General features: G+C 46.0%; 1 protein-coding gene across 5 annotated transcripts in view; it reads left to right on the top strand.

Moving 5' to 3' along the window:
* Positions 1–14,236, top strand: part of LOC115174445 (SAM and SH3 domain-containing protein 1) — a 322,531-nt gene that overhangs the window by 272,021 nt on the left and 36,274 nt on the right. For all 5 annotated transcript variants that reach the window (XM_029732960.1, XM_029732958.1, XM_029732963.1 and 2 more), the window contains 2 exons: positions 11,457–11,592; positions 11,754–12,172. In XM_029732960.1, coding sequence (XP_029588820.1) covers positions 11,457–11,592; positions 11,754–12,172 — 555 coding nt within the window. The remainder of the gene's footprint in view (positions 1–11,456; positions 11,593–11,753; positions 12,173–14,236) is intronic.

Raw genomic sequence — 14,236 nt, 5'->3', positions numbered from 1 at the left:
TAGGAGTATTTGTGTGTGTGTGAGAATGCGTATATAAGATCATTGGCAGTCACGTCCCTTCTCTAACTAACCTGGATATCATGACATAACCCCAGACATCCCGCATGTGTTGACACCCCATTCTGTGTGTACACTGTAAAGGGGTTGCCGTAAATTTGACAGGCAGCTAAATGGCAACTAAAATTCTGTATTTCATATTACAGTACACTTACTGTAATATAAATACGGTATCAATGCATGTACCTTATAATGCCATACAGTACAATACCATAAAATTGACTCTATTATACTGTAAAAAATGTATGCTACTGTAATCAAATGAATTCATTAATGAATGAAATCCGTTGAGGGGAGGGGTTTGTATTTCAGTGTGTTTCTGGTCAAGCAGGTTGGCTGCTTGGCGAAGTGTTCACACATTACAGTATATTAATGAATATTTTGTATTTTACGTCACTTGCACTTCCAAAGGCTTCCAAACAGTGACTACAGGGCAAAACAGAACGAAAGGACATGGCAAAATGCTCAACCATTTAAGTTTTAAGACTTTCTGCCACTTCAATCTGTCCCGTATACAAATTGATGGTGCACTATAACAACATAAGCCTTAAATTGGTACAGCATTCTCACTCACGGGTGCACATATAGGCAAACTTCAGAATATGTTAATGAGACAGAAACAATACCATGAACCCACTAGTGGTCAAAAGGTTTTTGGCGCTCCAAAGATACGGTACTGTACTGTATTCTGTGGGGTGGAATTACAGTACCATTCGAAATGCAGCAATTATTTCCCAGCCCACAACGTTTTCCCACAATGCACCATAATTTGCAGCATGCTGCAGTAAAAGATTTCAGAGTATTTTACTGTTGATAATATCCCAAATGACTGTATGAATTACAGTTTTCCGTTACAGTGTAGTGAAGACAGTAAGCCTGTATGACTGGGATAAGGTAATCAGTGTGGCCTTTAGGGTGTGGATTAGTGTGCGACTCAAAGTGCCAAGGCACCTGTCACACTCAAGCCAGCCAATGTTACTTAGACCGGGGAAGGCGTCATCAGAAGTCACCCACATTGGACAGGGCTTTGCTGAAAACTGTTTACAGGGTGATTACTGATTACGTTACTCCACAATGACTGGATTTAGTTGTGTTAAATCTCTCCTAAGTAAAATCCCCTGAGCTTCCCACCCCTACCCTCCCCTTGCTCTTTTATCCGGCAGCAGACTATATGGTATGCCCGCCAATGCATACATTTACATTTTTTATTTTTTTTACCTTTATTTAACTAGGCAAGTCAGTTAAGAACAAATTCTTATTTAAAATGACGGCCTACACCGGCCAAACCCGCACAACACTGGGCCAATTATGCACCGCCCTATGGGACTCCCAGTCACGGCCGGTTGTGATACAGCCTGGATTTGAACCAGTGTGTCTGTAGTGACACCTCTAGCACTGAGATGCAGTGCCTTAGACCCCTGTGCTACTCGGGAGCCCGAACCTTCCTCCCTCCCTCCTTCGTCCTATAGCTGGGTCATAGTAATCATGTAGGGTGTGATCAGGATAGGATCAGTGTCCTGGTTGTCAGGGGCCCACAGGGCCTGCTCATACCCAGGCTGAGGCACTCTTTCCAGGTTAGGATAGGCGGCCATGTGTGGGGTCCCTGTTGGGCTAGGCGGATGTATTGTCACTCATAAGGAGGAATGGCGCTGCCTTCTACTGTGGAGAATAATACACGTGTTGTATATTGGCTTCTGCACTGAAGAGCAAATAGTGAGCTGACTTGGGCCATGAGGTTTGCATCATCATCAGCATAATACATGTTATAGTAAGCTTTACTGTAGTCCTAAAGATGAACTCTGAACAGAGAACTGATTTCCATCCAACCCCGGCCCTCATTCCATAATGAACTTTTCCAGAAGTTTACACTGTAACTTTTCCCCCTTCTTTAATTGTAAGTCAGTGCTGGAAGTAAATGTATCCAGTCCGGATGAGCAGCTGTGGTCAGTAAAGGCCAGGCCCTGGACCTCTCAGTCCTTTTGAAGTGTCCCTCCAAGCCATGGGGTTTAGTTTGTCTTAGTGACAGGTCACAGAACACGGCCTCACTCGGAGGATACTGCTTGTTATTAGAGTGGATCCTCAAGGCGGATGTGAGTGGTTTGTTTGGATGGAGACTAGTCGTACTCACTGATGATCGTTCAAATCAAATGCTTCTTTCTTGCAGGGCCAAGTCAAGCTCTGTTTTCCTCTTGGGTTTAGCCTCACGGCCCACTAGATTGGTGGCACTGTGTGTGTGTGTGTGTGTGTGTGTGTGTGTGTGTGTGTGTGTGTGTGTGTGTGTGTGTGTGTGGGGGGGGGGGGGGGAGACATCACAGGGGATAGACGCATTGGCTGACAGGCTAAATGGAGGACTGTGTGTGTACATGTTGGGCTTTCAGATGTACTGGAGATCAATGGCTCTGAAGCAGAACCGGGTCCAGATGGGACCTTTTGCCTCACAAGCACCCCCACACACACGAACCAAGACACACAGATGTGGGGACCCAACATTATTTCAAAATCACATTTTCCCTAACTCTTACCTTAACCCAAACCTTAAACCTAACTCCTAACCCTAAACCTAACCCTAATTCTAACCCTAATTCTTACCCTAATCCTGAACCTAACCCCTAAGCTTAAAACAGCCTTTGTGCTCATGGGGATATGGGAAATGTCTCCACGAGGGAGAATTTTCCTTGTTTTACTATCCTTGTAGGGACTTTTTGGGATTTCAGGTCCCCACAAGGATAGAAGAACCAGCCCAGTCTCTCTCTCTCTCTCGCTCTCTCTTTCTCTCTCTCTCTCTCTCTCTCTCTCTCACACACACACACACACACACACACACACACACACACACACACACACACACACACACACACACACACACACACACAGAGACAGAAACATAGAGACACAGTCACATACACAGTCACAGAGCCACATCTTCCTGTGAAGATGGTCATGGATACACATCACAAAAGCACCATCTGGATACCCAAATATTTATATGCACATATGTGTTGCCGTGGAAACCCAGCTGCTAATAGCTGGAGCTCAACATTCCCTTCCTTCTGAATGATCAGCAGTCTTGACATCTGTACTGGACCGCATGCTACTGCGTGTATGCTACATTTTCCTTTTCCATATTAATAAGCCAATTGCGTCCTTCCGCTCTGAAATACGACTGTTCTAGCATGGTGCACCCACAGCCTTGACACCAAGCTGCCTGCAGTCCTGCTCTGGGCTCTGTGGATATTCTGGACAAGACCCTGTCATGCTTTCAAACAGCTTTCACATGCAAGTAGTTTTCCTTTCTCGTAATAATTGGCTAATTGGCTTCCTTAAATGAGAAAGTCCTGTTGTAAGGACTTGTGCAGAGAGCCGGCTCCAAGCCTGGTCTGTGGTGCAGTATGGCACTGCCTGGTAGTTGATGTGGCGCTGCAGACAGGGCCCTAGCAGGCTAATCTCCCTGTTAATCCTCTCCATGCCCTCGGCTGCCACAGGCCTGCTTCCTGTCCCACTGGATTGATGGATGGGGTGTCCGATCGACGGAGGGAGAGAGGATGGGAGGATGACTGGAGGTGTATTGTTCGAGGGAACACTTGGCCTGTCTTCAGGGCCATTAGCACGCGTCGGCGGAGGGAGGGAGGGAGGAAGAGAGGAAGTGATGGATGGAGGACAAAGAGCTCTCACTCCCCTCAGGCCCCCGAAACACAGCAGGAGTAGGAGGAGGGAGGCTCTGCTTGATTAAGCACCAGTTTAAAATGGCCCCGTTGAGGAAATATCTTTCCTCTTTTGGGCCTGAGGGTGTGTGTCAGGGGTAATGTCCCTCGCTTAAACATGTAATTATGTCATCCCCCAGCTTCCAAACGGTTAATGGGTGTGTATGTGTGTGTAGCTCTGTGGTCACTCTGTCCAAAGAGCCGTCCTCCTCTTAGCCTGGTCTCTCTCTCTCTACGTCTCTCTCATCTCCTCGGGCTGGCCAATAGAGATATGGGGGCCAAGGCAGGGTCAGAGGGGCTCAAACGCTGTGATTGTTCTCCTCTCTCTACCAGGCACAACGTGCCTTTTCTCTGCTGCTACTCGCTTCCGTCGCTTTCATTCGGCAGAGCTGCCTTCGCCAAAAGGCTGCAGACAGTTTGTGAGAGTGAGCGTGTGCGTCGATGCTGTGTGTCTGCATGTTGTGTGACTGTGCGTGCCTCACTCTGGATATGCTGTGTGCAGCGTGACTAACCTGGGAGTAGCTAGGACAGGTTCAGCCTCATGCAGCGTGATGCCTGCTTCTTAATGCTGACCTGGGAATGGGAGGAGCACGAACCTGCTGTCCTAAATGCCTAAAGCTGTGAGTAACAAGTCACACTCAACTGCTTAGCATGCTTAATTAGATTTCAGTGTTTTTCCTGAGGTAGGGAACCGCTTGTGTGTTTGCAGGCACAGTGAGATTCCCTCTAAGTTTGCATCCATTTGCAAGGGCTTTACTGGCTTTTCTCAATCTAGTTTTGCTTTTAATATGCGCCGTGTATGCTCGACCGCACAATGATATTTGCAGCAAGACCCAAAGCCGTTAATGAGTGTGTGTGTGTGTGTGTGTATGTGTGTGTGTGTGTGTGTGTGTGTGTGTGTGTGTGTGTGTGTGTGTGTGTGTGTGTGTGTGTGTGTGTGTGTGTGTGTGTGTGTGTGTGTGTGTGTGTGGAGGCATGTGTGTGAGGGGTAATGACTGTGTGGCATTGTTCCACTGCGGGGTTGCTGACTGCAGCAGTTTTTCACCACTGATTGATTTCCAGACGTTGGTGTCCCTCACGGCTGCATCTCGGGACTATGTCATTGTCACCTCCTCCTCTCCCCCCAGGGTGTTATGTATTGGCAAGGGACAGAAGTGTCTCTCTTTGTCTTCTCTTCTCTCCTATTGCATTCTTCTTAATGACCCAGATTTACAGTACAAGAGATTATGCTTATGAAAACAGCACAACAGAATGCATTTCATTTAAATGTGTTAATTGAGCACTCATTGAAGCAACACTTCCTCTCCTGTATATAAAAGCCATGCTGCCTCGCTTTCACCCCTGGCTGTCCTCCGGGACTGTCTTGCACATGAGTGGCTCATTCTGAAAAAGCAACACACATACACCCTGCAACAACGATGCACACAACACCAACACCCACAGGAATAATGAACCACTCCGAATAATAATATTCACGCTCCACTCCAGTAAGCAGGTTTATTGTCATGACTCTTGCCCTGGATGCAGCACTGCAGAGTGGTCACTAGCTGGCACAGCCACAAAGTCATACAATCAGATTTTAAACCTAACCCTTACCCTAACATGAACCCTAACCTTAACCACACTGCTAACACTAATGCTTAACCCTAACCTTAAATGATGACCAAAAAGGAAATGTTTGTCTTTTTATGTACAATATAGCCAATTTTGACTGCAGCTGGCCCAGCTAGCGGAAACCGCTCAGTTCTGCCTCCAGGGCAAGATTCCTGACAATAAACATCAACCTGCTTCCAGTAATGTCCCATATGTACAGTACCTCAGCAATAAGCATTAGTCAGGTCTGGTTCCAAACTGCAGCGGGCTGGCTCGCTCTTCTCTGCCTCTGTCTCTTTCCTGTCTCCTCATCGATTCTCTCATGCCCACGCGCGCACACAGACCTGTTATTACAGCACAGTCTCAGAAAACCTTACTCTGTAATGTTTTCTGGAGCTAGCAGAATAGACTTCCAGACAGATGTGTGTGGTTAGTGAAGAGGGAGGACAGTGGGGTTAAGAGGCTCAGGGATGACGGGGGAGTCATTCTGTGGTTTAGAAGCTGAGAGGTTGTCAAAAACTAAGGGGGGGGGGGTTCAACCTCATGGTCTGATTCTGCTGTCGACAGAGGAATGGAGTATGGAGCATGCGCCACTGAGACTAGCAGTGGAAAGAGGGGGCTGATGGGACACCAGAGAGATTTATGGGTAATGTGCAGGTCACAGAGCGCCTATGGTACAGAAAGCTATCATTCTGACTGAGAATTCCAAACTGGCTGGAGGAGTCCAAGGGAATGTGGAGGCCAGAGGTCCTTGTGTCACCTAGAGTGCCTTTAGAAAGTATTCACACCCATTGACTTATTCCTTGTTTGGATGTGTTACCACGTGGGATTTTAAAATAGATGTAATTGTCTTTTTTTTATGTCAACGATCTACCCAAAATACTCTAATGTCAAAGTGGAAGAAAAAAATAGAAAATTTATTTTAAAAAATATTTAAAAAATGAAAAATACAACTGGGATTCATATGAAGTATTCATCCCCTTGGGTCAATTCTTGTTAGAATCACCTTTGGTATCGATTATAGCTGTGAGTTTTTCTGGGTAAGTTTCTAAGAGCTTTCCACACCTGGATTGTACAATATTTGCACATTATTATTAAAAACAATCTTCAAGCTCTGTCAAGTTGGTTGTTGATCATTGCTAGACATCCATTTTCAAGTCTTGCCATAGATTTTCAAGCCGATTTAAGTCAAAATCACGAAATTTGTGTGTAGGCCAGTGACATAAAATCTCAATTGAATCCTTTTAAAATTCAGGCTATAACACAACAAAAATGGAAAAAGCCAAGGGGTGTGAATACTTTCTGAAGGCATTGTAGGTGCCAGTATGCCCTCATGGCACAGTGCCATCCGTTTTGTCACCGAATCCCCATAAACTACCCACCACTGCGACCTGTATGCACTCGTTGGCTGGCCCTCGCTTCATATCCGTCACCAAACCCACTGGCTCCAGGTCATCTATAAGTCGTTGCTAGGTAAAGCCCCGCCTTATCTCAGCTCACTGGTCACCATAGCAACACCCACCCGTAGCACACGCTCCAGCAGGTATATTTCACTGGTCACCCCCAAAGCCAATTCCTCATTCCTTTCCTTCCAGTTCTCTGCTGCCAATGACTGGAACAAACTGCAAAAATCACTGAAGCTGGAGACTCATATCTCCCTCACTAGCTTTAAGCACCAGCTGTCAGAGCAGCTCACAGATCACTGCATCTGTAAATAGCCCATCCAACTACCTCATCACCATATTGTTATTTATTTTGCTCCTTTGCACCCCAGCATCGCTACTTGCACACTCATCTTCTGCACATCTATCACCCAAGTGTTTAATTTGCCATACTGTAATAATTTTGCCACCATGGCCTATTTATTGCCTCACCCCCCTTATCCTACCTCATTTGCACACACTGTATATAGACTTTCTCTATTGTATTATTGACTGTATGTTTGTTTATTCCATGTGTAACTCTGTTGTTTGTGTCGCACTGCTTGGCTTTATCTTGGCCAGGTCGCAGTTGTAAATGAGAACTTGTTCTCAACTAGCCTACCTGGTTAAATAAAGGTGAAATAAAATAAATTTTAAAAAAAAGGTGTCCAAAGCCAGCTGTTAAAGACATCCCTCCCTCAGCTGTTATCCTCAGGCCTGATGCATGTGTATCAGTAACACTAGACTCAGGCAGTGGTCTAACCCAGCAGCTCTCATCTTGTTAGGTTACAGATGTAATACAATGCTACAGTGTTTCACATGTTTTTTTTATTGAACCTTTATTTAACTAGGCAATTCAGTTAAGAACAAACTCTTATTTACAATGGCAGTCTAGGAACAGTGGGTTAACTGCCTTGTTTAGGGGCAGAACACTGGATTTTTAACTTGTCAGATCAGGGATTTGATCTTGCAACCTTTTGGTTACTGGCCCAATACTCTAACCACTAGGCTGCCTGCCACCCAACATGGGTAGGCTGGAGAAGCTAAGGGGAGTTGAAAGCCTCTCTCCAGGCCTACAGTACACAGCCCAGTCAGACTTGCCTTAGTATTAACTCAAGCACTCTAAAACGCTGGGTGTGTGCGCAATTGTTGCCTGCGGTTTAATCAGACCTGGTATTTTTTTTGTTTATTTATTTTTGTCAATTTTTTCTTTTTATATATATATATATATTTTTTTATTATATATTTTTTACTTTTACCTTTTTTTCTCCCCAATTTCATGGTATCCAATTGGTGACTTCATTGTTCCCTCTGTTTATGCTTTGCTGTAGAGATTTTTAATACCGTCGTGATGTCCAACTGAACTACAGTACCATCCTCTCTCCAAAGTCCGCACACACACATACAGACCAGTGTTTCCCCTATATTAATTTAGCAGTGGCGTGCCGCCGTTGCTAAATTGAGTCCGCCGCTCCCAAAAATATAATGTGAAAAAAAAAGAGTTCAACCTAGATTTGTTATATAATTTTCGTTATGGTAAAACATTTTCAGTGTAAACTTAAATGACTAAAACCAGATAAAAGTATGTAGAAAAGATAATGGAGCTATATACACTACCGTTCAAAAGCATTTTTTTGTCCATTAAAATAACATCAAATTGATCAGAAATACAGTGTAGACATTGTTAATGTTGTAAATTGTATTGTAGCTGGAAACGGCAGATTTTTTCATGGAATATCAAATCAAATTTTATTTGTCACATGCACATAGTTAGCAGATGTTAATGCGAGTGTAGCGAAATGCTTGTGCTTCTAGTTCCGACCATGCAGTAATATCTAACAAGTAATCTAACAATTTCACAACAACTACCCTATACACACAAGTGTAAAGGCATGAATAAGAATATGTACATAAAAATATATTTGGATGAGCGATGGCCAAACGGCATAGGCAAGATGGTATAGAGTACAGTATATACATTTGAGATGAGTAGTGTAGGGTATGTAAACATTATATAAAGTGGCATAGTTTAAAGTGACTAGTGATACATTTATTATATCCCATTTTTAATTATTAAAGTGGCTAGAGATTGAGTCAGTATGTTGGCAGCAGCCACTCAATGTTAGTGATGGCTGTTTAACAGTCTGATGGCCTTGGGATAAAAGCTGTTTTTCAGTCTCTCGGTCCCAGCTTTGATGCCCCTGTACTGACCTCGCCTTCTGGATGATAGTGGGGTGAACAGGCCGTGGCTCGGGTGGTTGTTGTTCTTGATGATCTTTCCTGGAGAGCAGGTAGTTTGCCCCCGATGATGTGTTGTGCAGACCTCACTGGAGGCGTGCATGGCCACGCAGTCATGGGTGAACAGGGAGCACAGGAGAGGGCTGAGAAAGCACCCTTGTGGGGGCCCAGTGTTGAGGATCAGCGGGGTGCAGATGTTGTGTTTCCTACCCTCACCACCTGGGGGCGGCCCGTCAGGAAGTCCAGGACCCAGTTGCACAGGGCGGGGTCGAGACCCAGGGTCTTGAGCTTAATGACGAGTTTGGAGGGTACTATGGTGTTAAATGCTGAGCTGTAGTCGATGAACAGCATTTACATAGGCATACAGAGGCCCATTATCAGCAACCATCACTCCTGTGTTCCAATGGCACGTTGTGTTAACTATTCCAAGTTTATCATTTTAAAAGGCTAATTGGTCATTAGCAATTATGTTAGCACAGCTGAAAACTGTGTGCTGATTAAAGAAGCAATACAACTGGCCTTCTTTAGACTAGTTGAGTATCTGGAGCATCAGCATTTGTGGGTTTGATTATAGGCTCAAAATGGCCAGAAACAAAGGACTTTCTTCTGAAACTCGTCAGTCTATTCTTGTTCTGAGAAATGAAGGCTATTCCATGGTAGAAATTGCCAAGAAACTGAAGATCTCGTATAACGCTGTGTACTACTCCCTTCACAGAACAGCGCAAACTGTCTTTAACCAGAATAGAAAGAGGAGTGGGAGGCCCCGGTGCACAACTGAGCAAGAGGACAAGTACATTAGAGTGTCTAGTTTGCGAAACAGACGCCTCACAAGTCCTCGACTGGCAGCTTCATTAAACAGTACCCGCAAAACACCAGTCTCGACGTCAACAGTGAAGAGGCAACTCCGGGATGCTGAGTTCCTCTGTCCAGTGTCAGTGTTCTTTTGCCCATCTTAATCTTTTCTTTTTATTTGCCAGTCTGAGATATGGCATTTTTTTTGCTACTCTGCCCAGAAGGCAGGAGTTGCCTCTTCAATGTTAAAAAATGTGTTTTCCTTTCAAAAACAAAGACATTTATAAGTGACCCCAGACTTTTTAACAGTAGTGTATGTATATATATATTTTTTACCCCAATTTCATGGTATCCAGAGGCAAAGGTCAAGAGCCAACCTCTAAAACACAATGCCCGCTTAACCCAGAAGTCAGCCCACCAATGTGTTGGAGGAAACACTGTACACCTGGTGACCATGTAAGTCTGCAATGCCCACCACAGGAGTTGCTAGAGTGCAATGGGACAAGGACATCCCAGCTGGCCAAACCCTCCCCTAACCCAGATGACCCGGAGCCAATTGTCCACCGCCCCATGGGTTTCCCAGTCCTGGACTCGAACCTTTGATCACTTCGCCACTCAGGAGGCCCTAGCTATATTATTTTTAATAAGGTCATCTTTGCGAACTAACAACCACAATAATAAAATGAATTGGGCCCCCATTGATTTTGTTATTATATTTGAGTCACTCAGATGGAATAAGAACACTGCATAAGCCATGGCTAAATGTGTACAATTGCAGGAAATGTGCTTTAAATAAGCAAATCTTCTCTCAGCCCCATCGGAAAATATGTAGAAGTTCAGGAAATCTACTTCAATACCATTTTTTTCTCTCTCTCTCAGGTCCATGACAAAATGTGTAGAATTGCAGGAAACTAGCTTTAAAACTGTGCAAATTTCTCTCTGCCCAAGTTTGGGCTGTGGGGCCAAGAGGAGGGCCTCTAAAATGACCACACCATTGGCCTCGCCAACTACCAAGCCACTGCTGAAATCAATCCTTGGGGAAACACTGTGCACACATACACATTCCCTCATAATGGATCTCTGTGTGCCTCAGCACAATGCTGCGGATCACTCCATTTAGTGGCTATTGGGTAGTCAACAGCTCGAGGCTCATTCCAACAGGCAGCACACAGACTAGAGTCTGATGTAGAGACACACCACAAATGCCACGTTCACTGAATATCTGTGGTGAATATCTGTGGTGAATATCTGTGGTGAATATCTGTGGCATCTCCTCATTGTCCTCTCCCGTTCAGTGTTTTTGTTGTTTTGGCCTCATTAACGCGATGTTTTTCATATAAATGTCTTACATAATGTTCTACAATGCAATATGAATGCCCACCAACCCACCCTCCATGCTCTCCTATCACTAACTATGTCCACCCTAAAACATGCACCGTAACTGTCACCAACCCCCAACACCTGTGTGTTTCAATGGTGTGGTCAGTTTCCCCAAGACGTGAGTGAACGACCTACAGTACGATGTTGTTTCATAAAGGTTTTGATATGGGTCACTGTGTTATGCCTATGGTTCTGGGGGTCCCTGTACACTACAGACAGACAGTCTCTCCCCTGTGTCTCGGAACCCCTGTGACGCCCCCTCTCTCCCTCTCAGTCTCGGGAGCAGTCTGATGATGAGCAGTCAGAGGACTCTGTGAAGTTCAAACGGCTCCACAAGCTGGTCAACTCTACCCGCCGCGTCAGGAAGAAACTCATCAAGGTGGAAGAGGGGAAGAAACCCATCTCGGAAGGTACAGCACATGTCCGTACTAACCCGAACAGTCTACAGTATGCTGTGTATTTAGAATGCTGTAACACTGTTACTATGTGAATGGGTTAGAACTGGTTTTGCTCTATTGGACATTGCTCTCTCTAATGGATAATTGATTTGATGTTTTTCTCCTCCCTGTAGATTCTTTGAGACTGGAGGTGTCTTCTACCTGTGAGGACAACACAGCCCTGTACACAGGGGTCCTGAAGAAGTCCAGCCTGCCCCAGGATGCCTCCCTGTCCTCCCTGACCCAGGACCAGCTCTCTCTGGACGGGGACACAGACAGCCTGACCACCTCCCCTTCTTCCAGCAGCCTGGACACCACCTGGTCCGGACACAAGCTGGTCAAGACCTTTTCTAAGTCCAGCAGCACCCACGGCCTTATCCGACCCCCCAGGAGAGTCCCTGCTGGGTCTGGGCGTCTGGGGGCCGTCGGGGTGGAAGGTAGTGGATCGTCCTTCTCGGAGCTGGACGGCTGTGGAGCCGAGAAAGACGAGAAGGTGTCGTGCTCCATGACGGAGGGCGAGATGAGGAAAGCCATGAACTCTCTCTCCCACGGGGTAAGTAACGACACACTCTATGGCTTCTACGGCCTCACCCGGCCACGCCCCAAACCACACCCCCAGCCCCGCCTCCTTGTTGCCCTCGACGACATCTCCCAGAGTAGCCCCAAACCCACCCGTCACCATGCCAACTGGCTCAGGAAGCCCGACCCAAATTACGCCTACTCCACCAAACACCTGCTCTACCAGCGCTCCCGGAACTATGCCAAACCACCTGGGGCACCCCCTTCCTGTTCCTCCCCCTCGCTTCCTGCCCGCTGTGAACTGGCCAAGGCTAAGAGTGGTACGCTGGGTGGAGGGGGGTGTGGGGGATGGGCGTTCCCCCCTCGCAGACTCCGTGGCCGGGCGGCAGTGAGCGAGCTGAACATCACATACGTGGTAGAGCGCAGCCTCTACGGCCACCTCAACTGGGCCCAGCTGGTCCGACCCGTCACCCTCAGCCGCGCAGACCACCGCTGCCTATTGGAGGAGGACAGGGAGGCGGACAGGAAGTGGGCGGCCAGCGTTGACCGCTGCACCAAGCGCGTGCTCTTACGCATCCAGCAGAAGTCTGTGAGTTCTACCGTACAGTGGGGCGGGGATGGGCTACAAGCCACCCCCACCTGGCCAGGAGGACCAAGGCTAGCTTCAAGGCTGCACAATAACCCTCAGGTTTAGATACAGACACAGGGCTGATAATGTTCCTGTCTTCTCTACTTTAATCCACATGGAGCTTGGATATTTAGAAAGGTTAGTTTAACAGTGACCTCCATTGAGAACCAGAACATTCCACAACCTTTAGATATGAAAGCCCTTGGCATTATAGTTCATTTTCATGTGATAAGAAATAGTAATGGGATGTGGCTGTTCTGACTCAGGAGGTTAACAGTGGGTACCAGTGTAACAGTAGAGGTAACTGCCATTTAGAAATGTCACCCAGCCCAAACCCTAGAGGGAGTCTCCTGAGTCAGAGTGGAACAGACAGAGACACAGCTTTGATAGGTCACTGCTCAGGAGCTGACAGACACACATACACATTCTCTTCCCTCTCTTCTTTTTTAACTTTCTCCCCTCCCTTGTTTCTCTTCCTTTATATCTCTGTACTCAGTAGAAGGGGTACAAAGTATATCTTTTCCAGCTCAGTGAGAAATAAAAAGGAGAAAGAGAAATCTGGGACAGTGACAGTGGCCATAAGCCCAGCTAAATGATCAGGGCTGGCAAGGCCAAGCACGCCTCCACACATCATTGAGAGAGATGGTATGATAAGGTGTAGTCAGTGTGTGAAAGTTCAGTCACAAGTCAATAACAAAACTAGCATGGACGTTTTAAGTGTCGATGGTAGGAATCCTACTGAAACAGTATTTCGATCGACATGGGGAAGCTTAACAGAGCTATTCTGCAGCCTTGAAGAAGCCTGAATCCTTGCTGTTACTTGTCAATCATTGGACGTGGTTCTTCATCCATAGATGCATGGCCATTCCATTCAGTATATCCAACAACATCACTCCATCTCCAGTCTTCTTTTTGGACGCCTTCTCAATCGCTTCAAAACGATGGATTCCCGTGAAGTCCAGAGAGTGGAACTGCGGACACGGACACGATAGAATGCAATGGTCTCAAAGCTAATTCAATGATAAGATGGCCAATCTCTCTCCTCAACAGTAACTCCCTGCTACCCTCATGACTGGTCCTATTGAAACTCTCCCTATCGAATGGAGAGGTATGATAGATAGGCAAACCCCCTACATATCCCTCAGTCGGATACACTATACTCTCTGTGAGATCTTACTTCCCTCAACCTCCCCTCTCTAGAACCTAATCCAGAGTAAAAGTATTCATATCTCTATACAGTGTGTGTGTTTCCAGAGACTTAATCCAGTAACCGTTCTTTCGTAATTAAACAAAAGGGAAAGGTTGGGTTGGGCAAAGTATATGTGCTCTATATGACATTCATAAAGCACCAGCGTGACCACATCTAACCAAATGCTTTCATTTCACTCTATGCTTGCTCCCCATGGCTTTAGGTTTAAAGTGACATACACTTGCAGAATAACAGGGACTCCAAAATCCCCATGTGGATGA

This window comes from Salmo trutta, chromosome 35 (assembly GCF_901001165.1).
Source record: "Salmo trutta chromosome 35, fSalTru1.1, whole genome shotgun sequence".
In the NCBI taxonomy this organism is placed as follows: Eukaryota; Metazoa; Chordata; class Actinopteri; order Salmoniformes; family Salmonidae; genus Salmo; species Salmo trutta.
Note: the sequence above shows the minus strand (reverse complement) of the source record. Positions and strands in the feature narration are given on the sequence as shown.